We start from the raw sequence: 25,710 nt of genomic DNA on the forward strand, positions 1-25,710 counted from the left end.
CAGGTTGTTAGTTTGATTGTGGAATTCTACTGTATTCCAAATGTGTAGATGCCTCTTACCAGGTGGGATCTGCATATATTTTCTCCTATTACAGACTGCTTGTTCATTCTCTTGATCCCTTTCTTTTTTTCCATCACTGGGCCACTGACCCCGAGGCCTCATCCATGCTTGGCCATTTACTAGTACCCTGAGTCTGATGTCCTCGCCCACTCTGCTGGCTTCAGCCTATGTCTTTTGATCTTAAATCCTCTTAAGTCTTTAGAGTTTTTGCTTTGCTATTAAGAATGAACTTGGACAACTGAATTTGCTGTTTTCTTTTTGTGGGATTCCAGAGCACTGATACAAGGCATGCTTGAGAAATGTGACCGGTTCCTCTGGTCACAGCAGGCCTAGTGGGAGATCTTCCAGGACATGGTGTCATTTTGACCACATGGAATCCTGCTCAGAACCTTCAGAGGGCCTTGTCGCAGAAGGAAAGGGGATGCCTGAAACCATGCCAGTACCAGAACCTGCCATGCTGCTGCAGCTGCTGTTGCCACCGTCTCCACCTTGGCACTTGGCACTTGTGCTTCTGTGACCTCAAAGGTCATCAACCAGAGCTGTCCTGGGACAAGTTGGTTGTTCACTGGGACAAGTGTGGGAGAGCTCGCTGCCATGTGTTCTCAGGCTTACACAGTGGTGTTCACACTGTTCGTGCATCAGGGAATTGTTCTCTGCTGTGGCAGCTCTGTTAGGGCGGACACTGTGTTACACGAGGACAGATAATGTTGTGACCTGGAGTTCAGTACTGTTTACACTCGTCTGAGGCCATCTAGAAACTACTGACGTAGGCCTAGAACAATGACATTTTTTGTTGACAATATGTATTGAACATTGAAGATTCAAATGAGAGTTTTAAATAAAATTGCCCGTATCTGAGTTGAACTCAATTTAGAGAATCTTTCTAGTATTTATTTGATATGTTTTTTATTCTAAACCTATACACATTGACTAATCACTGGAAATATATTTGTTGTAGAATTTCCTGCTGACCTGGTGCCAGAGAGTTAGCAACTAACACCTAGCCCCAATCCATCCTTTGTTACAGATACCTTTTGTTGCCCTATGTGAATCTTGTCTGAGAGTTTCCCATGGATACAAAGCCTATGCAAAACTTGGTTAGGAGCAACCCGGAAAACCGTGGAATCTCCTGAATCAGGTATTTGCACTTGGCTGTAATTTTGGAAGCTTCGGTCGGGTTGTGTTGAGCATATGGAAATCAACTGGCTAAAGTGTAAATGTGGGGAAAAGTAAAAATGCCCTGGGCGAAGGGACAGTGCTTCAGTCTACTGAGGGTGGGGTTCCATGTGGCCGCCAAAGCCTAAGTTCATTCTCAAAGTGTCTCTCTGAGTCTTCATTGCACGGACTGTGTGAACCCCACACCTGTGCTGTGACATCATGACTGTAATTTTTAAAGAGAGTTACTCAAAAGCATCATGCACTTTTTCTTTCTTTCTTTTTTTTTGGAACGAGAATCTTTCTTTGTAACCCTAGCTAGCTTGGATTTTGCTAGACCAGATACATCAGGCTGGCCTCGACCTTAAGAGATCCTCTGTCTTCTGAGTGTGAGTGTTAGGATTAAAGGTGTATGCCACTGCCATCACCACACACACACACACACACACACACACACACACACACACACAGAGAGAGAGAGAGAGAGAGAGAGAGAGAGACATACACACACACACACACTCTCTCTTAAAAATTATTTTTTTTCTTTTGATTTTTTTCAATGCAGGGTTTCTCTGTAGCTTTGAAGCCTGTCCTGGAACTAGCTCTTGTAGACCAGGCTGGTCTCAAACTCAAAGAGATCCACCTGCCTCTGCCTCCTGAGTGCTGGGATTAAACGCGTGCACCACCCAAGAGAAAGTCAAACACTTAAATTATAAATAAATTATAACAAATAATTGTATAACAAATGATTGTATTATATAAGCCATATAAACAGATAGTCATTTATGAGGTTAAGGTTTTAAATGAAGGTTTTGTTTGAACAGAACATGAACCTGAGACTTACTCCTGAGCAGTTTGCAGGAACGTGTTGCATAAATCCAGTGTGGAATGGTGTTAGAATAAGCAACCTCTTTCTTTTTCCCCATTAATACCACACTAGCTCTCATACCTACCCACAACCTTGGGTATGATCTGGCCTGGTGGACTGAAGTAATTGTCAGGAAAACAAAGCTCTATAGACTTCCTTAGAGTATTGTGAAGCGTGGCAGTCCTTTCCACTGGCAGCACCCAGTTTTGGGTCTGTCGGCTTATGCTGAATGTGAGACTGTACTGAGGTAATGGGAGCGAGCTCTCCCTTCACTTTTCAGCTCCACGGCACATCTCAGGGCAAGCAGATGCCAAGAGCTGGCATAGCTGCCATCCTATCGTCATCTCCCTGTCTAGGGCAAGTTACCACAATCCTTATTTCCAACGAGGATTCCTGGCCCACATCACCCGAATTTATCTTCCAAGGCAAAGAGAAAATAATTCCTCTTCAGCCAAACATCGACATTGAAACAGTCTGAGCAAGAGGCAGTATTTTCGCGTCTGTCGTTTGCCGAAACGTTCCAGACACAGTTGACTACTGTGTAGTGAGCCCCTGTCTAGAAGAAAGAAGAAAGGAAGTGTGAGCTTAGAGCAGAGCAGTTCCCAACAGAACATCTCCAGTTCCCGTGAGAAGGTTCAAACAGAGGTGAAGGAGAGGGAGAAGCTCTGTCTCAGAGTTTGGACACAAGGAATTGTATGCAGAATAAATGAGTGTGGGAAGACAGAGGTGACAGGGTGGCTTGAGCAAGCTCAAAGTGGCCTTGAGGGTAATGTGGTCGTGGACTTGACTCCAGGAGACTAGTACTGAGGGCCAGTCCATGGTCAGATTGCTGCTGCAGAGTGAGGGCCCAAGTGAGGGTCTAGATTTTCATGCAGTGCAGGAAATGAAAACAGAAGGCCAGAGAAGGATGAGCTGATAAAGCAAGCCTTCCAGGTTCGACACATAGGAGGTACTTTTAAATCAGCACATGCGGGAGAAGGTTGCTCAGTGGGTAGTGCTTGTCTGAGAAGCACGAGGACTGGAGTTTGGATCCCAGAGCCCACGTAAGAGCTGACCATGTATGGTAGCCACCTGTAACCCCAGTGCCCAGGGAGAAAGGAGAGAGCTAGCAGGAGCAGGCCAGCTGCAGCTTGAGAGAGAACCGACTCAGTAGACAGTGCAGAGTGACAGCTAAGACACCCATGCTGGTTTGTCTCCGTCAACTCTACACAACCTGAGCCAATGAACTGTGCTCCTCTGTGGTCTCTGCTTCAGTCACTGCCTCCAGGTTTCTGCCTTGGCCCCGTTGGTGGCGGACTGTAACTGTAATTGATATATAACCTAGTATATCCTTTCCCCCACTACTGGTCAAAGTGGTAACCACAGCAACAGAGAAGCAAAGTAGGACAACGCCTAACATCAACAGAGTCTCCTGTACCTCCACACACTCGCAAGCATGAACATATGCACGTCGTAGCTAGGGTTACTGTTGCTATGATGAAACATGAACAAAAGCATGTTGGGGAGGAAAGGGTTTATTTGGCTTACATCTTCACATCATAGTCCAGCACTGAAGGAACTCAAACAGGGCGGGAACCTGGAGGCAGGAGCTGCTGCAGAGGTCATTGAGGGGTGCTGCATACTGACTTGTTCATCATGGCTTGTTCAGCCTGCTTCCTTATAGAACCCAGGACCACCAGCTAGGGATGGCACCACCCACATTGGCCTCGGCCCTCACCCACCAATCACTAGTTAAGAAAATGCCCTCCAGTCAGATGTGTGTGTGTGTGTGTGTGTGTGTGTGCGTGTATGTTTTTGCACCCCAGTCAAAGTTTCCCTTCTCTCCCCTCTTTCCAGTTCCTATCCCCCCCATCCCCTACCCACTCCACTGTTTTTCATCAGATACATGCAGGCCTCCCATGGATATATCAAGTTGCAATGAGAGCAGGCACCGCCTCTTCTATTAAGATAGGATGAAGCAACCCAGTAGGAGGAATGGGTCCCAAAAGCAGGCAACACAGTCAGAGACAGCCCCTGCTCTCACTGTTAGGAGTCTCACATGAAGACCAAGTTATACAACCTACAGCCAGATCTTTTGGAGGTGTTTTCTCAATTGAGATTCCCTCTGTGATGAATCTAACTTGTGTCAAATTGACATCAAACCAGCCAGCACAGTACACTCCCACACACCATAGTCACCTAAAACATTTAAAGAGCCTGGTCTGGTGACACATGCCTGTAATTCCAGAACTTGTGAGCCTGAGGTAGGAGGATCCCTTGAGTTCAGGACTGACTTGAGTAACATTGTGAGACCCCATCTCAACAACCACCACCGCTCAGCTTGTGACAAGTAGAACATGTGGACAGAGAAGTCCATGCCCTAGTTCAGAAAGGTGAGATCATCTATCTTTTAACTGCAATATGGGAAAAACATCCAGAGCGTAAGCATCCAAAGAAGTGCTGAAGGAAGACCCCAGCCTCAGTATGTAAAAGCAAAGAGGGTTTATTAATACCCACATACGTGGGGTCGTTCTTCTGTACAAAATAGTGATGACCCCAGAGGAGCATGCAAGTTCCTTCTAAGTACAGCCAAGGAGCGTTTCAGGAACAGTTAGGTCATTTCACATGTAATTGGTTAAGCAAGCAGCCATCGCATTAGTTAGTATACCTTTAATTGGCTGAAACTATCTTACCATTTTTGGGCATATATACACAAGATTGGGCAAGTTTGGATGTGACTCAGTGGGGGCTGCTGTATTTGTCCTTGAGGCATGGTGAGGCTGACCTGACTTAGGCCTTTGTTCTCGCTCATCCCTGAGTGCAAGGGTACCGTGGATAAATTGCCTTTCTCAGAGAATGGAGACCTAAGTGCAGTTGTGAGAGTGGGAGACTTTAACCCTTCAAGAGTTCCTATCTAAGGAGGAAAGTGCCCAGACTCCTCAGGAGTGTGAAGTTTGTCCAGCCAGAAAAGGTTTAGAAGGACAGAGATGTCAAAGGCTACAGAAAGAGGCTGCATCTTGGTGTTGATGCTGTGTCTGTATCTCCAGACACAGTTTTTCCTGGGGCATTTTTCTGGACTCAGTGAAAGTCAAGCAGAGGTTTGCTGGCTGGTTTTGTGTCAGCTAGACAGAAGATAGAGTCACTAGAGAAGAGGGAGCCTCAAGTAAGATAATGCCCCTATACGATCTAGCTATAGGCATTTTCTTAATGATTAATGGGTGAGGGCTGATCCCATCATGGGTGCTGCCATCCCTGGGCTGGTGGTCCTGGGTTCTATAAAGAAGTAGGCCGAGCAAGCCATGAGGGGCAAACCAGTAAGCAACATCCCCTCAACGGCCTCTGCATCAGCTCCTGCCTCCGTGTTCCTGCCCTGTTTTGAGTTCCTGTCCTGACTTCTTTCAGTGATGGGCTATAATGTGGAAGTGTTAGACAAAGAAAACCCTTTCTTCTCTATGTTGTTTTGGTAATAGTGTTTTATCACAGAAATAGTGACTCTAAGACAAGAGGGAACTACTTTGAAATATTTCTTAGGATGGAGAATTTGTGTGATACTGGATTTGTAGGTGTTGAGTAATGAGCAAGATCAAGGTGATAGCTGTAGGGTAAGCGGGGGCCAGTCCTCCTATGGTTTTGTTCCTGGTCCCTAGAGACAAGGACATTGAGAACTAAGGCTGGGGAGATCAGAACAGGTGACTGGACATGACAGACAGGGAGTAATGGCATGTCATGGAAAGGTCTGAAAATGACAACATACACCCAGAGCACAAGGGCCCAGAGAAGGGATCATGGCAGATTCTGGCCGAGTGGGGTCTGCCCTGTGTAATCCTAGAAATGACCTTCAATGACAGATGCTCAGGCTCAGCTCCTCTTCCATGTTAGTGCTTATTACCCTCTTCTCAAGCAAGTAGTTAGTGCTGCAAGAATAATGGCTTTGAGACTCTTGGTCTGTGTGCAGGTGAGATACCTACTGTGTGTTCCCCAGCAACTTCAGTGTTCATGGAAACGAAGATCCCCACGTCCTGTCCCCAGAGCCCACAGCACAGCCTCCTGAGGCTGAAGGGAGGATGCTCAGTATTTTTTAGGCAGCCTGCGGGTCTGTAGTTATTGGGATCTTTGCCACTGCGGCCCCATCTGTTGGCTTCCTGGTCATGGAATTCTCATGTCCACGGCCTATGAGACTCTGAATGCCCTCTCTTGCATCACTAGGAGAAACAGACACAGAAGAAATCCATTACCAAAGCTTCTTAGTCACAATACACCCAGTTCCCCCATTTGCACGGAATGGCTGTAGGAGGAAATGAGGAAGGGTCAGGAAGGAGGGGCTGAGACACTGGTCAGCCCACACTAGATGAACAACACCAGAAATGCTGGTGATGATGAGTCATTCCCTGCCTACATTTGGGAGCAAGGCCACATAGCATGGCTGTATGCTCACTGTCCACAGCCAGGGTCTACACTGGCACAGATGGAGACAGTAGCTGGATGAGCAAGTGGAGGAGGGTTCACAGATTGGCATGGCACTCTCCAGAGCTCACCTTCTATAGCTTCCCTCAGAAGAATCAATCCCTGCTACCCAGGCCCAGTGTCCCAACAGTCTGTGTTTACCTAAGGACTTCAGCAGCCCAGACTCCCCCGGGACCTCTTCGGGCAGCATCATAGTTCCCTCTAGCATGGAAGTATTTGTCTGCACCTATCCAGTTGGCCTCCTTCATGTCAGTGTGGGCTCGGTACATGTCCTTAGCACCTGGGTGGGAAAGACAACAGGAACATGAACTAAAGACTCTGCGTATGTCTTAGAGGATGAAAGGGATGAAAAGAACTCATGGCTTGTGCCTGTGGTCAGAGCAGCCTGAGACCATGAATGGGAGATCATTTCCTCATCCTCTCTGGCTTCTCCTAGTAACTCTGGAGGGCCATTGGGGACACACCTGCCCTGTGTTGTCTTTCTTCAACAGTGCTGCTGTGAGCTGCCCCTCACCTGGGGGGAAGCAATGGGGCAGGGCAGTGTCATTACATAGCAGGGCGTGTCAGCTTCAGCACCATGGAAGTGTTTGCCACAGAGGTGTCAGCTTCTACCACCAAACTCCATAGCACATTTCCCCAGTAATGCAACCTAGTGTACCTAGAGCAGTTGAAAATGTCCCTCGGAGCACACCGCCTCCAAGCAAGGGCCAGTGTTTCTGGATGCAGCTACCCCTGGCTAGGAAGTTTCATCTTGAGGTGACTGTTAGTGCACAGAAGGCAGAGGAGGGCTGCACACAGGGAGCATTGGCTCTGATCCCTAAGAATTCTGTCCTGACAGAGAGTATGTGCACCACAGTGACACTGCCGTCTCTGCCCTTTGATTAGACTGCACAGGTGCTGTGCTGTCTCGTGGGAGCTTTGGAGCAAAGATCTCAGCTGTGGCTGCAGGTTCTGATCCTGTGAGGAGACACTGAGAGTCCCCATACTAGGCCACACTTAAGGCCAATCTCGAGACAAGATACAGGGGGAGGACAGGTCTAGCCCTAGGTGGTATTACTGCTCTCTTGGTGATGCCACTGTACCTCACGTTGTTCACAGTGTACTTAGGAAGTGTCAGGCAGAGCTGACAGACAGGATTGGCCTCAAGCACTGGTGGGATGTGATCTCTGCTCTGCCTCCTGCTGTAGGCAGTGCATATTCAGAAGTCTTGCCGGAGTCTCTGGTCCATCCTGCCAAGCAGGACAGTGAGTCCAACCCTCCTGAGTGCTCAGGAGACCAATAGAGGTCATGTGTCATAACCCTCCCCTCCACCCAGTCTTACCTTGGTAAACTTCACCAAGGAATGAAAACCAGCTCTGACTTCCAGGACCAGGGAGCAGAAAATGAGTCCAGTGAGATGCTTCATCCTGCTGAAATGAAAAGACAGGTTCAAGGAGCTGCTCTCAGACTGGTACCTCATCCTCAGGCATCACCTCCACAGAGGCCCTGGTTATTTCTTCTTACTGATGTTCAGTAGTGTCCTAGCAGTGGCCCCTAAAGACCTCACAGCAGGACCCACCTCAGAGCACAAGGTCTCAGTTCTGACCCCAGCATGCCTGCCAAACTACCTCTTTTGAGGAAGGCAGCATGGCGTCCTCTCTTCCTCCAGCAGCCTCTGATTCAGCAGTAAGCATTTCCCACGTCCCCTCTCCAGCACAAACTCCACACCAAGTGAATGGAAGCGAGGAGGTTCCCTGGAGAGGAAAGCTCGCTTGCTGAAACACAGCATACAGTAAGTTTCTGTGCATGGGTTTGTCTGTCACCTGATGTCTGGTGGGCAGAGCTTGGTGGGTTATGGCTGTCAGGGAGAGGAGGCTGGTGCTTATGCTGAGCCTCCCTGCTGGGTCAGGGACAGAGAGGGATGGGCACGGTGCCTGGGGAACCCCCAGCAAATCATTTCTTCTAAAAGACTGCAACAGAACTCCTCCTTCAGCCACGGGTCATTTCCTCTAATTGTGCATATGAGCACACAATACAGCTCTGACTTCACAGTCTTCTGGGTCAGCATGGATGCTGGCTAATACTGACCAAACTGAGGATGCTGAAAGGCAAGGAGTGGCCATCTCAGATGATCAGGGCTGCTACTGAGAGGCGTCAGAATAATTCCTGCAGCCAATGCTGGCTTTCCCAGACATTTCCTCAGGGTGGGTTTTTTTTTTCTTTTGAACCTGGGACTGACACTTTACTTTCAGTCATTCCTTTTTTTTCTCTCCTCCTCCTCCTTCTTCTTCATCCCCATCTCCTCCTCCTCCTCCTCCTCTCCTTCTCCTCTCTCTCTCTCTCTCTCTCTCTCTCTCTCTCTCTCTCTCTCTCTCTCTCTCTCTCTCTCCTCTTGTTTTTGAGACAGGGTTTTACTGTATAGCCCTAGCTGTCCTGGAACTCATTCTGTAGACCAGGCTGGTTGACTACACTGACCTTCTTAAAGGTCTTCCAAATATACAACAGATCTTATTGTTCAAATTTTCCTCTGAATTTTTATATTTTGACAGGCCCCCAGACAATATGACTGACACCATATTAGAAGTACCACTCTGACCTTAAAACCCAGTGCATAGGCCCCAACACCTGCCAAAAAGGGAACAAAGACTGAAAAGAAAAGGGGGAGGATATGATAATATAAAAAGGAAGATTTTTTTAAATCTTTTAGAAAGCAGCTACTAGTTTTAAACACTTTACATTGGATTGGACTTTTGTATATTGAGATTAACTTTGATAGAACATACCATGCATATATTTCTACTCTTGTTGAAGGTATTGTACCTATATAACTCATTTAACAAAGTAATGCAAATTTCTCGTTCTTGAAAATTATTTCTACCAGTTGTTTAGGATAATAAGGAAATGCAAGTTAGTAGTTAAGCACCTATTATAATTAAACTTGTAGCCACATTAGGTATGTTCTCAAGGTCAAACAAAGATATGTTTTAGACAGGTTATCTTCAAACAATTTAGAGATTTACAGAATATGGCATTTAAGTTTTTTAACCACAAAGTTTTTTTTGTTTTTTTTTTTTTATGACAAGGAGACATGTCTGCTTCTGGCAGCACCAATCTATTTCAGAGAAGATATGGGCATCAATGAACTGCTTCATATGCTTCATATAATTTACTTTCTGGTAAAAATATGCCACTGGGCAAAAAGTGTCCCTGCCTTGACTGCTGACAGTATACTGTCCTAACTGGACAAGAAAAACACAAGAGAGTGACTGCCAAACATTGTCAGGATAGGAGGGACAGCCCTTCAGAATAGCCTGCTTCACTGAGAAGTCTGTAGGATTTGTTAGGCCTGTAGGCCAAAGATGATGTCCCAATGTTGAAGACATTTGTAACACGAAGGGCCGGCTTGTTGGGGTATCTGTCCCGCCCAGTACCCTACAGCTGGCAAGCCCCAAAGAAAATCACACAGATGACTCCAGAAGATTATAGACTGATTGACCCATTAGCTCAGGCTACTTATTAGCTCTTATAACTTATGTTAGCCCATTATTTTTATCTATGTTAGCCACATGGCTCAGTATCTTTCTAAGTGGGGCAGCTTGTGTCTTGCCTATCTGGTGGTCTGGGCAGAACTGCAGAGGGAGCTTCCTGCTTCCTAGAATACTCCTGTACTCATTGCCCCTGCCTCTCCTTCCTGTCTGGTTGACCCACCTATACTTCCTGCCTGACCAGTGTTTATTTAAAATATGATTGGCATAATAAAGACAATCTCCCGCACCACTTCCCACTCTTTTTTCTTCGTTTTTTTAAACAAAAGGAAATATCCATAGTCCATTTCTTGGGAATGCGGACGTAGTATTCCTGTCTACTTCCTGCTGGTTGGGGTACTGATAATCTTATGGGGACCTAAAGAAAATTTAGAGTTATAAACAAGTCCTGACTGGAGTATCCTGTGAGTTGTGATCATCTCAGGCAGCAGTCTTTTTTTTAATTTATAAAAGTTTATTAATTTATAAAAGTTTCCATTTCCGCCCCTCCTCCCAGCACCCTCCCAATCCCCCACTCCCTCTCCTCCTCCCTCTCCATCCCTAAGAGCAGTCAGGGTTTCCTGCCCTGTGGGAAGTTCAAGTTCCTCCCCCCTCCCTCCAGGTCCAGGAAGGTGAGCATCCAAACAGACTGGATCCCAAAAATCCAGTATATGCAGAGGAAACAAGTCCCAGTGTCATTGTCAATGGCTTTTCAGAGAGACCCTGTGCCAGCCACATTCAGAGAATCGGGCCTCATTCAGCGAATGTGGTTGGATCACGTGCTCGTTCAGTCCCAGTCCAACTGGCCTTGGTGAGCTCTCATTAGATCAGTCCCCTTGTATCAGTGGGTGCTCGCACTCCTCACGGTCCTCAGGCAGCAGTCTTGAGTCTGTTCTGGATGTAGAACTCAGACATCCAGGCCATCTGTTCCTACTGGAGATTTCTCAGGTGCTCTTCCTTGATCAAACTGGATATTTTTAATCTCAGAATGAGTCCACAGCCTCTCATTTTCTGTGGAAACAGAAGCATAATCTCTTCTCCAAAGTAACATACCTTTTGACTTCAATTTTGAAATCAAGGTATTTTCAAAATACCTATCTTGGATTAATTCAGCAGCATTTATAAGCACATATCTTTTAGCAGCTGTTGCTCCTTCCTCACCATTTAAGCAATTCAAAGAGAGCATAATAGCATACAGTATCAAGATTCTCTGTGTATTTTCAATCTTTTTGTGGCTTTATTGTAACCTGTATTTCTTTTATTTTTACTTTTAACTTCTGGCTTTTTGAGACAGTGTTTTACACTATGTATCTTTGCCACAGAGATCCACCTGTCCCTGCCTCCACAGTGCTGGGATTAAAGGTGTGTGCTACAACACTTTGAACTCACAGAGATCTGTCTGTCTCTGCCTACCAGGCATTGGGATAAAAGGTGTGTACCACCACACCCTACTACTCTCTTTCTTTCTTTTTTATTTTTAAGGACTTTAACCTTTAGCCTGCATATATTTTTAACACACCATAAAGCATTTAAGTGTTTTCTTCATCTTTGAATCTCTCTTTACTGTATATCTCTCTTTTTCTGACCACATGAGTCTTTATGGAGAGGATTAAAGCTGTGGCTTTGACGGCTGGATCCAGCTCATTCCTTAGCTTTCCAGCCTCATGGCGGATATAATGGCTGTAGCCATGTTTATTGCCACAACTCTATGGCATTTCAAGGTCCCTGCCAGCATGCAAGCTGCAACATTCTGCTCACAGACCACACTCAAGTGCTTTGGGCTACCTACCTGAAAGAGTCAGAGTTTGCCCAGGCAGGTCGACCCAAAAAGTTGGCATTTTTAAAATGGCACAGCTTTTTTCCTGCTACCGCTGAAAACCGAAAAGCATGTGTTCAGCTTTTCATCAACACCATGATGATTCTCTGGATTTTTCAGTGTCTATTATGTACCCCTTTTAATTTCTGATTTTGTTAATTTGGATGTTCTTTCTCTGCCTTTTGATTAGTTTGGATAAGAGTTTGTCTAACTTGTTGATTTTCTCAAATAACAAGCTTTTGGTTTCATTGATTCTCTTTATTGTTTTCTTTGTTTCTATTTTATTGATTTCAGCCTTCAATTTGATCATTTCCTGTCATCTAGTCCTCCTGGGTGATTCTGTTCCTTTTTGTTTTAGAGCTTTCAGGTGTGCTAGTAAGTCACCAGTGTGAGCTTTTCCCACTTTCTTTATGTAGGCACTTAGTGCTATGAACTTTCCTCTTAGTACTGCCTTCATAGTATCCCAAAGGTTTGGGTACATTGTGTCTTTATTTTTGTTGAATTCTAAGAAGTCTTTAATTTCTTTCTTTCTTTCTTCCTTGACCCAGGGGTGGCTCAAGAGTTCACTGTTCAGTTTGCATGAGTTTGTAGGTTTTCTGCAATTAGTGTTGTTGAATTCTAACTTTAAACCATGGTATTCCAAAATGGTAAAGGCGTTATTCCATTTTTTTGTATCTGGAGGTTTGCTTTGTTACCGAATATGTGGTCAGTTTTCGAGAAGGTTCCATGAGGTGCTAAGAAGAAGGTATATTCTTTTGTGTTTGGGTAGAATATTCTGTAGATGTCTGTTAAGTCCATTTGAGTCAAGACATCTGTTAGTTCTCTTATTTCTCTGTTAAGTTTCTGTGTGGTTGACCTGTCCATTGACCAGAGTGGAGTGTTGAAGTCTCCTACTATTAGTGTGTGGGATTTGATGTGTGATTTAAGCTTTAGCAATCTGTCCTTTTCAAATGTGGATGCTCTTGTATTAGGGGCATAGATGTTTAGGATTGAGACTACATCTTAATGGATTGTTCCTGTTATGAGTATAAAGGTTCTTTCTTTATTTCTTCTGATTGATTTTAGTTTGAAGTCTATTTTGTTAGATATTAGGACAACTACACCCACTTATTTCTTGGGTCCATTTGATTGAAAAACCTTTTCCCAACCCTTTACTGTGAGGTAATGTTTGTCTTTGAAGTTGAGGTGTGTTTCTGGTATACAGCAGAAGGGTGAATCCTGGTTTCATATTCATCCTCTTTTTATAGGTGGATTCAGTTCACTGATATCAAGAAATATTGATGACCAGTGGTTATTAATTTCTGTTATTTTTCAGTGGTAGTGTGTATGTTTCCCTTCCTTGGGATTTGCTGGTGGGTGGTTATCTGTTGCTTGTATTTTGGGGGGCACAGTTAGTTTCCTTGGGTTGGGTTTTCCTTCTAGTACTTTCTGTAGAGCTGTGTTTGTGTATATGTATTGTTTAAATCTGGTTTTGTCATGGAATATCTTGCTTTCTCCAGTGATGGTGACTGAAAACTTTGTTGGGTATAGTAGTGTGGGCTTGCATCTATGGTCTCTTAGTGTCTGCAGCACATCTGCCCTGGACCTTCTGGTTTTTATGGTTTCTATTAAGAAGTTGGGTCTACTTTTATATGTTACTTGACCATTTTCCCTTGCAGCTCTAAATATTTTTCTTTATTCTGTGTGTTTTGCATTTTGATTGATTATTATATGGTGGGGGGATGTGTTTTTTTGATCCAGTCTATTTGGTGTTCTGTGAGCATCTTGTATTTTCATAGGGATATACTTCTTTAGGTTGAGGAAGTTTTCTTCTATGATTTTGTTGAATATATATTTTCAAGTGCTCCATAGCTGAATCTCAAGAAAGAGTCAGAGTAAAGCTGGCATTTCAAAACTGTGGCTTTTTTCCTGCTATCACTGAATCAGGAAAACCTCTCTTAAAGGAGCCATGACTCTGCTTGCTTCTAGCAAACAGAGCCTAGACAAGAAAATGTCACTACCAAACCATGCTTAACTCTGTTCTTTTGTGTCTAGGATTAATTTTTAAGCTCTCTCAGGTTTTTAAGTGCATTTTAGTTGGCCCCACATTGGGCACCAATTTGTAGAAGGAGGCTGTTTGTTGGTTCCCAGCCACCCAGCTAGCTTAGACCCAAAATATCACACAGAAATTGTACTAATTAAATCACTGCTTGGCCCATTAGCTCTATCTTATTATTGGCTAGTATCTAACATATTAATTTAATCAATCTCCATTAATCTGTGTATCACCATGTGGCAGTGGCTTACCGGCAAAGTTTCAGCATGTCTGACTCTGGCAGTGGCTCCATGGTGTCTCTCTGACTCTGCCCCTCTTCCTCCCAGCATACAGCGTAGCCTTTCCTGCCTAGTTCTGTTCTTCCCTGCCATAGGCTCAAAGCAGTTCTTTATTTATTAACAAATAAAAGCAACACATAGACAGAAAGACCTCCCACACCGTACCTGCAGGAAATTCTTCTGCTGGCTGGCTGGAGAAGTGAGGCAGGTTGGGGAGGGGCCCATGGTTTTGCCCCCCTATGGAGGGTCTAAAAACTGGAGTCCTTCCAAGTGGTTTGTCACTCACCTCTTGGCCCTCTTTGTGTTGTAGCAAGCTGTGTTTCAAAGTCCTACTAAGGTTGCTAGAAGATAGGCAAATTTGGGCACCCAGGCCAAGCACTCTACATCTTTAAGACATGCAAACTGTATAAACCTGTCCTAGTACCTATTCTTGCAATTACTAGGAACCCATGGGCCAATTTGGTCCATACTAAAGGGGAGGACCCACTTATGACACTCTTCTACCAGTCATTCATAGTCCTAAACACCACTAAGCCCAGCCTAACAGTCTTTTTGGCTTTGCTATGTGCTGCTCCCCCTTATTACGAGAGAATCGCCATCACAGAAACTTACTCTCAAGCCTCAGATTCTACACAGTGCCATTGGCAATCTAAGGCCCATCTGACCTTACAGCAGATTTCAGGCCAAGGCCTCTGAATAGGGAAGGTTCCCCATGAGTGACAGCTCTTCTACAACAAGACCCTGATGCTCACAAACCCCTAAGGATATCTGATTTCCCACAATGACACCTGATGGTCACGCTCCACAGCACTGATGCCTTGTGCTCATACACTGGTTCTGGACAAAACCAAAGGTTTATTATGTGTGATGGCATGGTTGGCCCCATGAGTAATTTATCACACCAAAGAGGGCCTCTATAGGAAGCTAGAAGGGGCCCCTCCAAAGATAAGAGGGAACCGGTAACATCCCTATTCCTGAGCATACTGCTGAGAGTCAGCTTAGTAGCAGTAGGGGCAGGGGTTGCTTCTCTGGTCACCCACCACCAACATTATTCCTGCCTGTGTGAAGCCATCGAATTGGATATAGAAAGGCAAGAATATTTTATCTTTCATATCCAGGAATCCTTAACATCCTTAGCTGAGGTGATGCAGAATAGACGAGGCTTAGACCTCATCTTTCTCCAACAGGGAAGACTATGTCCAGGACTGAGTGAGGAATGCTGTTTTTATGTTGACCATTCAGGGGTAGTCAAGGAATCTATGGTTAAAATTAAAGAAGGATTGGCCAAGTGTAAAAGACATTGTGAAGCCAATCAGAGATGGTTTGAATCCTGGTTTAATTCATCACCCTGGCTCACCAACTTGGTCTCTATCCTGCTGGGACCACTTCTTATCATAATCATGCTACTCACTTTACAGCCTTGCATTTTAAGCAAGTTGGTACAATTTATAAAGGGAAAGTTGGGGGCAATTCAACTAATGGTAATATGGGCCCAATATAAGCCCCTCAACAGAGAGACCAGGAAAGCTAGGGAGCTTGAGAGAGTCCCATGATTGGAACTCTCAGGGACCAGTTAGAGGGTGGAACATGAAGGCTTAGATTTATCTTTACAGTCTCCATCTTAGGGAAGGGCCACCATCTTAAACTTTCTGGTGGCTGGGGACTGAAGTCAGTTCCAGGAAGAACCACAGGAATGTGCCATGACAGCACAATTTGGATGGATGGATACCCTATAAACAGCCAGTTAGGAAACAGGACAATAAAAATTTAATGAGGTCGAGATATTCCTGCAGATAACCTGTTGGTAGTTTGTATCTCTTGCAGATATGCTGTCATCCCATTATGGTTTTGTGATGAAAGTTTAACCAATACTTTAAAAAAAATTTCCTTGCCCCATATCCCTTGACCCAATCCCGAAATGCCAAGGCATGTAACTCCTGTCTGGTAAAATTTATAAAGGAAAAGTTGGGGGCAATTCAACTAATGGTAATATGGGCCCAATATCAGCGCCTCAATAGGGAGACCAGCAGCATATGCACTGGCAAGGGCCAGGACCATAGAGGCCATAAAACTTTCCGGGCCTATTGAGGGAGATCATGGGTTTGAGTCCTACCTCCCTGTGGAGGAATCTCCCAAGGTCTGTTTGATCAAGGACAGGAGAGAGCCTCGAGTCTGGATGGTTTTGGCACAATTGAGCCAGGAGGGCCGCTCCCACCTGAGGATGCCAATTCTTTCACAATCTGTTGCTGTTTCCAAAACATTTTCTGTTTCCCGTTAGGACAAACTTTTCTCCTTTGCCCTTGGTCTTTGTGATGTTTGTAGTTGTCTGCATTCATGTTTCTGACTGACTGACACTATGGGACAGACAATTTCTTACACTTTCTCTAAACCCACATCCTGGCCATGAGCCCATGTGCCTCACAGTCAGTCAGTTCTGATTAAACTTAAACTTATCTTTTGTAGGTCAGAATAAATTGGCATGGTGGGTAGATGCCATGTCCACAGAGCTTGAATGTAGAGGTCTTTTGGGAGAAGAGAAGGGAGTGGGGAAAGGGAGAAAGAGACAGAAGGATGCTTCTTCAGAAGGAAGGTGGCAGGAGTGGAGTGACTGAGAGAGGCTGGGTGCAAGAGCCGGACCCTGAAGATGGGCGACCCTAGGCTACCTATGACTATGTCAGCTTGGCAACATCAGACAACCAGATCCTTCCACATGGCTATAGCCAGCTTTTTAGCTCACTATATATAGAGGTCTGAGGATATAATCATGAGCTTCGAAGGTCTCGAAGATGATTTAAGATGTAAACACAGCTTACAACAGTATAAATAGATAAATAAGATATAAAAAATGTTTCAAGTTTCTTTCCCCTTCTATGGCATAGTTCTCATGTAGAAAAGTAACTACTTACTGTTTGGATCACAAGCTCAAGATTTTAGATTTATTCTGGTTGTCATCTAAATATAAACTTAACGGTGTTTCTCATCAGGCCCAAAACATCATCTCTGCCCAATCCATACCTGGCTCTTTGGACAGAAAAAAATCTACATGCTTCTAACCCAAATTTTTAGTTTTTGCTAGGACTCAAAGGCATGCGTCTATTACTACTGTTTTATGATATAGATTTCAATATATGGGTTTAAAAGTTTCAAATATACATTATTTTCCTTTAAGTATATAAATTTTAACATCTGCTCCTAGTTTGAACTTTTCTAAACAGGTTTCCTCTTGACTGGTAGACACATCCAAGCATCAGTTGCTGACTACAATCTGCTCTGAAGGTCTGTGAACCCTGGACTTGCTAAAAGCTGATGTGGATCAGTGCAGCTGATGTAAATGCTCCCTTTAACAGAGTCTGCAAACCAGATGCTTCTGATAAATGCCTTATTGCCTGAATTACCTCTTTTCTCAGCCTTTCTGGCCCCTGACAACAACACCTCAAAGTCAGTTGTAAGCTGACAGAGGAGGCCACCCAGAACCAAAATATTCACACAGAAACGATATTATTTAAATCACTGCCTGGCCCATTAGCTCTAGCTTCTTATTGGCTAACTCTTACATATTAGTTTAGCCCATCTCCATTAATCTGTGTATTGCCATGTGACAGTGGCTTACCAGCAAAGATTCAGCATTTCTGACTCTGGCGGCGGCTCCACCGCGCCTCTCCAACCCTTTCTCCTTTCTCCCAGCATTCATTTTAGTTTTGCCCACCTAGCTCTGTTCTTTTGCCCTATCACAGGCCAGGATAGTTTCTTTATTTATTAACAGATAAAAGCAACACACAGACAGAAGGATCTCCCACACCAGGAAGCAGATATAGAAAAGAATATATCATCCTGTTATCCCTGGTTGAGATGCTAAGTCTTACATTTCTAATTATTAGGCCAATATTGAGGAAATATAAGACAGAAAATTCAGATCAGAATCAGGGAAGATCATGGCTCGCTGGCTCACATACTGCCTCTCTCACCCTGCTTTATTACACAGCCCAGGACTAACAGTCTGGGGATGATGCCTACCACATCGTGCTGGATCCTCTCACATCATTGATCAATCAAGACATGCCCAGAGTCTGAGCTGATTTTAGGCACTGCCTAGTTGAGACCCCTCATACAACACAGGTCTGCACCAAGTTGAAGACTGGGGCTGAACAGGAAGCAGAGCTATGGGGACATGAAAAACTTACACCAAGATCTCAAAAATAGTTGACTTGTTCAGTTGGTTTGCAATATTGAATTCCATACTGAATGCTCCAAATAAGGCAATTTATAAAGCTGTGAGGGTCAGGTTTAAGTTGTTGTGGACAAATGAGGATGCTGAAGATTCCAGGAAAGTGGGATGTGTGTAAGGAAACCTTGTGTTCAGTCCTGGGATTGGACTGGAGTGGAGTGGAGCAATCCTGGAAGAGAGGCCATGTGAGCTGCAGAAGGAAAGGCTGAGGAGGATGTTCTGCTATAACATGAAGGGCCGGTTTGTTGGGGTGTCTGTCCCAACCGGCACCCCACAGCTGGCATGCCCCAAAGAGAAATCACACAGAGGACTCCATAAGATTATAAACTGATTGGCCCATTAGCTCAGGCTTCTTGTTCACTCTTGTAGCTTATATTAATCCATTGTTCTCATCTATATTAGCCATGTGGCTCAGTACCTTTTCCATCGGGGCAGGTTACATCTTGCTTCTCTGTGGTCTGGGCAGGAATGGGAGGAATCAACTTCCTCCTCCTCAGAATTCTCCTGCTCTCCTAACATCATTTCTACTTCCTGTCTGGTTTTCCTGCCTATATTCCCTGCCTGGCCAATCAGCATTTATTTAAAACATGATTGACAGAATACAGACAATTCCCCCTCTTTTTTAAAAAAGAAAAAAAAAAACAAAGGAAAATATCCATAGTCTACTTTTTGGGAATATGGGCATAGTTTTCCAGGCTATTTCTGGCTGATTGGGGGCACTGATAATCTTATGGGGACCTAAAGAAAATTTAGTATTATGATCAAGTCCTGACTGAAGTATCCTGTGAGTCTTGATCATTTCAGGCAGCAGTCTTGAATCTGTTCTGGATGAAGAACTCAGACATCTGGGCCATCTATTCTTGCTGGAGATTTTTCAGGTGGTCTTCCTTGATTAAAGGTGATTATTCTTAACTCTGAATGAATCCAGAGTCTCTAATTTCCTGTGGAAACAAAAGCAAAATCTCTACTCCAAAGTAACATACCTTTTGACTTCAATTTTGAAATCAAGGAATTTTTAAAATACCTATTTTGGATTAATTCTGCAGCATTTATAAGCAAGTATCTTTTAGCTGCTGTTGCTCCTTCCTCAGCATTCAAACAATTCAAAGAGAGCATAATAACATACAGTATCAAGATTCTCTGTGTATTTTCCATCTTTATGTGGCTTTATTTTAACCTCTATTTCTTTTATTTTTACTTTTAACTTTTGGCTTTTTGAGACAGGTTCTCTGTATATCTTTGTCCTGGAATTCCCTCTGTAAACCAGGCTATCCTTGAACTCACAGAGATCCACTCTTTGCCTTCCCAGTGCTGGGATTAAAGGTGTGTACCACCACACCCAACTACTTTCTTTCTTTTTTCTTTTTTTTTAACTTTGAGAACTTTAACCTTTAGCCTGTATATATTTTTAACACATTGTAAACCATTTAGAGGTTTTCTTCCTCTTTGAATCTCTCTTTACTGTATATCTCTCTTTTTCTGACCACATGGGTCTTTAATTTGCTAAAGAATATGGAGAAGTTTTTTGCCACAACTCTATGGCATTTCAAGGTCCTTGCCAGGAAGCAAGCTGCCACAGTGTTTCCATAAACAACATTCAAAAGCTCCTGTTGCATTTCAAGGTCCTTGTCAGGAGGCAAACTGCAACAGTGTCTCCATCCATAGTCCGGACTGCCTGCTTGAAAGAATCAGAGTTTTCCCTGGCAGGACAGCCCATGGAAGTTGGCATTTTAAAACGGTGCAGCATTTTTCCTGCTATGGCTGAAAACCGAAATGCTTTACTCTAGTCTTTCCCAACCTTTGTCAGGCTTTCTGTGGATTCAGTTATCCATGTGGGTGCCATTCTGTAACTAGGAGGGGCCGGCTTGTTGGGGTTTCTGTCCTGCCCGATACCCCACAACCGGCAAGCATCACCCAATGTGGTAACTAACTCCACGTAAAATCAAAGACAGCTTTAAAAGGAATTCTAGACAGAAATATAGAGTTTAACACAGCTTTTTGCTGTTTGCTAGTACGTGCCGCAGAGAGATTTCCTGTTTCAGCAATAGCGGCAGAAAAAAAGCTGAGCTGTTTTAAAATATGGCTTCCAGGGGCCTGCCGCCGGTGCAAACTCTGGCTATGGAGCATATCTGGGTTCGCATGTTCGTGTGCCCACTTGGGATCAGGAAGAAAGTACTCTGAGACCATGCCAATGGCTCAGCGTTCCCTGCCTGACGTAGGCAGAAGGCTAAATCAGGCTTAGGCAGGCAGGAGAGCATGGCGGATTCCTGCCACCGTACAGAGAGATGTTTCCAGGCTGCACAGTGCTCTGTGTGTCAGATTTCGATGTGACTTGGATGAAAAGAGTTTCTGTGCTGCATGCTCAGTCTCAGAGTTAAACTGCTGAGTGTGGCTGCTACCTGGTGGCCCCAGAGCTAGCAGAAAATGGTACATCCACCATTTTGAAATTGGAGAGAGGTGGAGCCAACATCCAGAGCAGAGAGTCTGGATTATGTACATTGTGTTTTCTTTAAAATTTTTGACAGTGAAGGAACTAAATACAAAGAGACATTTCATTATATGGGCTGCTATGCTGATCCACCATGTATGTTCTAAAGGTATCATGACTTCCAAATTTGGGTCTAAGGATATGATGCTTTGGAGAGGGTATTCTTTTGTGTTCACAGAGCATGAGACCCTGTGGATTGTTTCTATCTCAATATGGTAGGATAGACCACGCCCTCCTGAAAGGTTGCTGTGAACACCCTCAAAAAATTACTTCATTCAACTGCCAACTGAGATGAACCTAGCACACAGGTTTTACCATGAAAGACTTGAGTGCCCCTATACAGCAGGAAGAAGTTTGGAGAGAAATAACTGCGTCCATATTCCGAGAAATTGTTTATAAATGTTCTTTTACATTTAAAGGGGAATATGATATAGATATAAATAATTTGCATTGGTATGGATTTTAAGGTCAATTTTGTTATATGTATATGTATTTCTGCTCTTGATTAAGGTATTGTGATTGTGTAGCTCATTTAAAAATGTAATGTATAATTAGAAATATAGGTTAATGAATAATTATTAATAATAGTCAAGCTTGTACTCATGTTAGATTTTCTAGATATATAGAGATATATTTCAGTTAGATAGGCATTCTTCATATCTTTCAAAGACTACAGAATATGGCATTTAATGTTTTAATAACTTAGGGTTTTTCATATTATTGAGACACGTCTGCTCCTGGCAGCAGCAATCTACTTCAAGAGGAAAATGGGCACTGAAGAGGCTACTTATGGAGTTTGATAGCCATTTGGGAAAGAAACTGCTTTTGCCTGGCCTGTTGCATAAACTGGACACAGAGAACCTGCAGAGAGAGGACTGCTGAACTTTCCTAAAGGTGAGATGGTGTTTGGGGGTTCCTGATTCATGAAAGAGTCTGCGAGACATTCTACAGGACACAGCAGATGGTAACTGAACTGTCTTTGAAATTTCCTGCTTCATGGAAATGTCTGCTGGATACTATGGGCCTGTAGGCTGAAGATGGACGCCCCAACGCTACAAAAAAACTTTGAGTGTCTGTCCAGACAGCAAGATGTCTCTGTCATTTCTAGAGTTTTGGAAGTTGCTTACTTCTTGTTTACTTAGGTAATATTATCTCCTTCTGGAGTCTTTGATGGAGTTGAAGAATAGATAGTTATAGTTCTCCTTAGTTACGATAAAAGATAAAGTAGATATAAATATTGTAGCTGTAATTCTTGCTTGATAACTGTTTTGATATATGTAATTTTACTATGTTAAAGTGAAAGCCTTCTTTTTTGTTTAAACAGAAAAAGGGGAAATGATGTAGTTGGGTCTTCTATCTGTTGCTTTCATTGGTTAATTAATAAAGAAAACTGCTTGGCCTGATAGGTCAGAACATAGGTAGGCGGTGAAGACAGAATAGAATTGTGGGAGAAAGAAAGCAGAGGCAGGCAGACGCCATGGCTCTCCTCTCCGAGATGGATGTGGGTTAGAATTTTCCCGGTAAGCCACGACCTCGTGGTGATATACAGATTATTAGAAATGGGTTAATTTATATGTGAGAGCCAATAAGAAGCTAGAACTAATGGGCCAGGCAGTGTTTAAAAGAATACAGTTTCCGTGTAATTATTTTGGGTAAAGCTAGCCGGGCAGCCGGGAGCTGGGCGGGACGACAAATCAGTCCGCTGCTCCTTATGCAACAGTCTGCCTATGCTCTTTGGAGTTCATTACCTGAAATCAAATAAATAACTTAGTTGCCGGATCTGGACATATGTGACTTTGTGTTTTCCTCATGGAGTTTTGGTTTTGCTTTGGTTCAGTCTTTCTTTACTATTCTTCTGTCTTCCCTATAGGAAATCAAGCCCTTATTATTTGACAATGTTATCATTAAGTACGCCCTTACGAACATTTAAAAAAAGAATTCTCCTGTGCAGATATATTAAAAGTATATTATCACTTAGGTTTGGAGCTGAGGCTTCTATAGGCTTAAATCCAATCACTGATCTCTTCCCTCCTCACCCCCACCCCATTGCCAGGCCTTGTTCCCACTCCTGAGGACTTCCACTGCTCAGAGCCAGGCCACACCAGTCAGAAGAACAGGGAGTGACCCGCCTGACAGCTGATCTGTACCACTTCCTAGACGCAGTTCCTAAAGCCCCATTCCACTGCCCCCATTATCCCCGAACACATCCCTACCTTCTGCTGTGTCAAAGGCCAAGCTAGCTTCCAGAAGTCGAGCCCCCAACTTGGACAGATTCTTCTTTCTGGATCAGAGGTCATAGTAGCCACAACAAATCCAGACTACAAGGACCAGAACATCAAAGAGAAAACAGAAACCAATGAGCAAAACATCCATCCAACAAAGACAAACTCAGAAGTCAGCACCTAGACCTAGAATCATTTCAGACCCAGATGCCAGAATAAGAACACAATCAACAACAACCAGGGCAATATGGCACCACCAGAGCTTGGCTATCCTATGACAGAAAGACCTGAATATTCCAACACAGTTGAAGCACGAGAAAATGACCTTGAAACCAATTTTATGAGGATGATAGAGGTACTAAAAGCAGAAATGAAAAAAATACCTTAAAAATTGAGAGAAAAACAAACAAAAATTGGAGAACATCAATAAATTCATTAAAGAATTCTGAGAAAGTCAAGAAAAACAAACAGGTGAAGGAAATTGTTCAAGAACTGAAAATAAAAATGGAAGCAATAAATTAACAGAAACTGAGGGAATTCTGGAAGTGGAAAATCTAGGTAAACAAACAGGAGCAACAGACAGGACAGAAGCATCACCAACAGAACAAAAGAGATGGAAGGCAGAGTCTCAGGCATTGACGATACGATAGAAGAAATAGATTCATCAGTCAAGGAAAATGTTAAATCTAAAATTCCTAACATAAAACATTCAGGGAATCTGGACCACGATGAAAAGACCAAATTTAAGAATAATGGAATAGAAGGAGAAGAATCTCAGCTCAAAACTACAAAAAATATATTTAACAAAATCATAGAAGTAAAGTCTCCTAACCTAAAGAAGGCCACGCCTGTAAAGGTGAGAACCTCACAGACCACACAGACTGGTCCAGAAAAGAAAGGCCCCACACCACAAAATAACCAACAGAGAGAGCACAGAAAGAATATTAAAAGCTGCAAGGGGGAAAGGCCAAGGAACATATAAAGGTTAGACATATTACAATTACACCCAAATTCTCAATGGAGACTCTAAATGCTAAAAAGGACAGGACAGATGTATTTTAGACTCAAGAGACCACAGATGTCAGCCCAGACTACTATATCCTGTAAAATTCTCAATCACCATAGATGGAGAAAAGGTACTTCGTGACAAAATCAAATCTAAACAGTATCTATCCACAAATCTAGCTCTACCAAAAGTACTAGAAGGAAAATTCCAACAAAGGAGGTTAACTACATCCACAAAACAAGGCAATAAATAACCTCACACCAGAAAAACCCCAGAGAATATAAACAAATACACATTCCTAAACATAATAAAAGCAATGTACATCAAGTCTACATCCCAAATCAAACTGAATGGAGAGAAACTTAAGGTGACTCCACTAACACCAGGAACAAGACAAAAGGTTGTCCAATCTCTCCATATCTATTCAACACAGTACTTGAAGTTCTAGCTAAAACAAAAAGACAACTGAAGTATATCAAGGGGACACAAGTTAGAAAGGAAGAACTCAAAATATCACTATTTGTAGATGATATAGGTTTCATAATTGATCTAAAAATTTCTGTCCGGGAAGACCTACGGCTGATAAACACCTTCAGCAAAGTAGCTGGATACAAAAAGTCAGTGGTTGTCCTTTATGCAAATGACAAATAGCTGAGAATTAAATAAAGAAAACAACACTCTTCACAATAGCCACAAATAATATATCTTGGAGGTAACTCTAAGGAAGTGAAAGACATGTATGACAAAAACTTCAAGTTTTTGATGAAGAAGACTGAAAAAGATACCAGAAGATGGGAAGCTCTCTCATGCTCATGGATCAGCAGGATTAATGTAGTAAAATGGAGATCCTATCAAAAAGAATCTACAGTTTCAATGCAATCCCCATTAAAATTCCAGCACAATCCTTTACTAGCCTTGAAATAACAATACTCTGCTTCATAAAAAAAAAAAAAAACACAAAAAGCCCAAGGTACCTAAAACAATGCTATGTAATAAAGACCTTCCAGAGCCATCACCTCCCTGACTCCAAGCTGTGTTACAGAGCTGTAGTGATAAAGCTGGTGGTACTGGGGCAAACAGACAGGTGGGCTGTGGAGTCCAATCCCTGACGCAGACTCGAATCCACATACTTAAGGACAGCTGACTGTTTTTAAATACAGATGCCAGAAATATACGATGGGGAAAGAAAGCAGTGGGAGCAGAGCTGTCTCTGACTCCTTTGCCTACATATATGACCCTTCTCCTCCTACTGGGTTGCCTCATCCAGCCTTGATGTGACAGTATATGTCTGATATTAGAGTAGCTTGTTGTACTGTGTTAGGTGGATGTCCCTGGGAGGCCTGCTCTTTTCTGAGGGGAGGCAGAGGTGTGTGGGTCTGTGGGGGAAAGGAGGTGGGGAGAGAGTAAGGGGAAGGGTGTGAGGGGAAACTCTGTTTGGGATGTAATATATGAGAGGAGAATAAAAAACCTTTGATATATCACTATAATTTTTATTCATAGTAGTGTTTTCAGAAACAGAAGAATCATGTGACATATTTTTCTCAGCTTGTAGATAATGAAGTAAAAACATGTCTCAATGCAGTGATTTAACTAAACTAAAGAAGGTACAGA

The 25,710-nt window shown here is 43.4% G+C and overlaps 1 protein-coding gene and 1 pseudogene across 6 annotated transcripts in view; one reads left to right on the top strand and one right to left on the bottom strand.

Moving 5' to 3' along the window:
* Hps5 (HPS5 biogenesis of lysosomal organelles complex 2 subunit 2) overlaps positions 1–929 on the top strand; it is a 46,124-nt gene extending 45,195 nt beyond the window's left edge. For all 5 annotated transcript variants that reach the window (XM_048427023.3, XM_048427022.3, XM_085682717.2 and 2 more), the window contains one exon: positions 333–929. In XM_048427023.3, coding sequence (XP_048282980.1) covers positions 333–393 — 61 coding nt within the window. In that variant the 3' untranslated portion in view covers positions 394–929. The remainder of the gene's footprint in view (positions 1–332) is intronic.
* A 1,090-nt stretch (positions 930–2,019) lies between these two features.
* LOC125395588 (uncharacterized) lies at positions 2,020–6,835 on the bottom strand (annotated as a pseudogene). The gene is made up of 3 exons (XR_014999522.2): positions 6,668–6,835; positions 6,031–6,264; positions 2,020–2,639 (listed from the first exon to the last, which is right to left on the bottom strand). The product of XR_014999522.2 is annotated as an uncharacterized LOC125395588 (transcript).
* Positions 6,836–25,710: the final 18,875 nt, after the last annotated feature.

The sequence above is a fragment of the Myodes glareolus genome, chromosome 24 (genome assembly GCF_982192425.1).
Source record: "Myodes glareolus chromosome 24, mMyoGla1.1, whole genome shotgun sequence".
Taxonomy (NCBI): Eukaryota; Metazoa; Chordata; class Mammalia; order Rodentia; family Cricetidae; genus Myodes; species Myodes glareolus.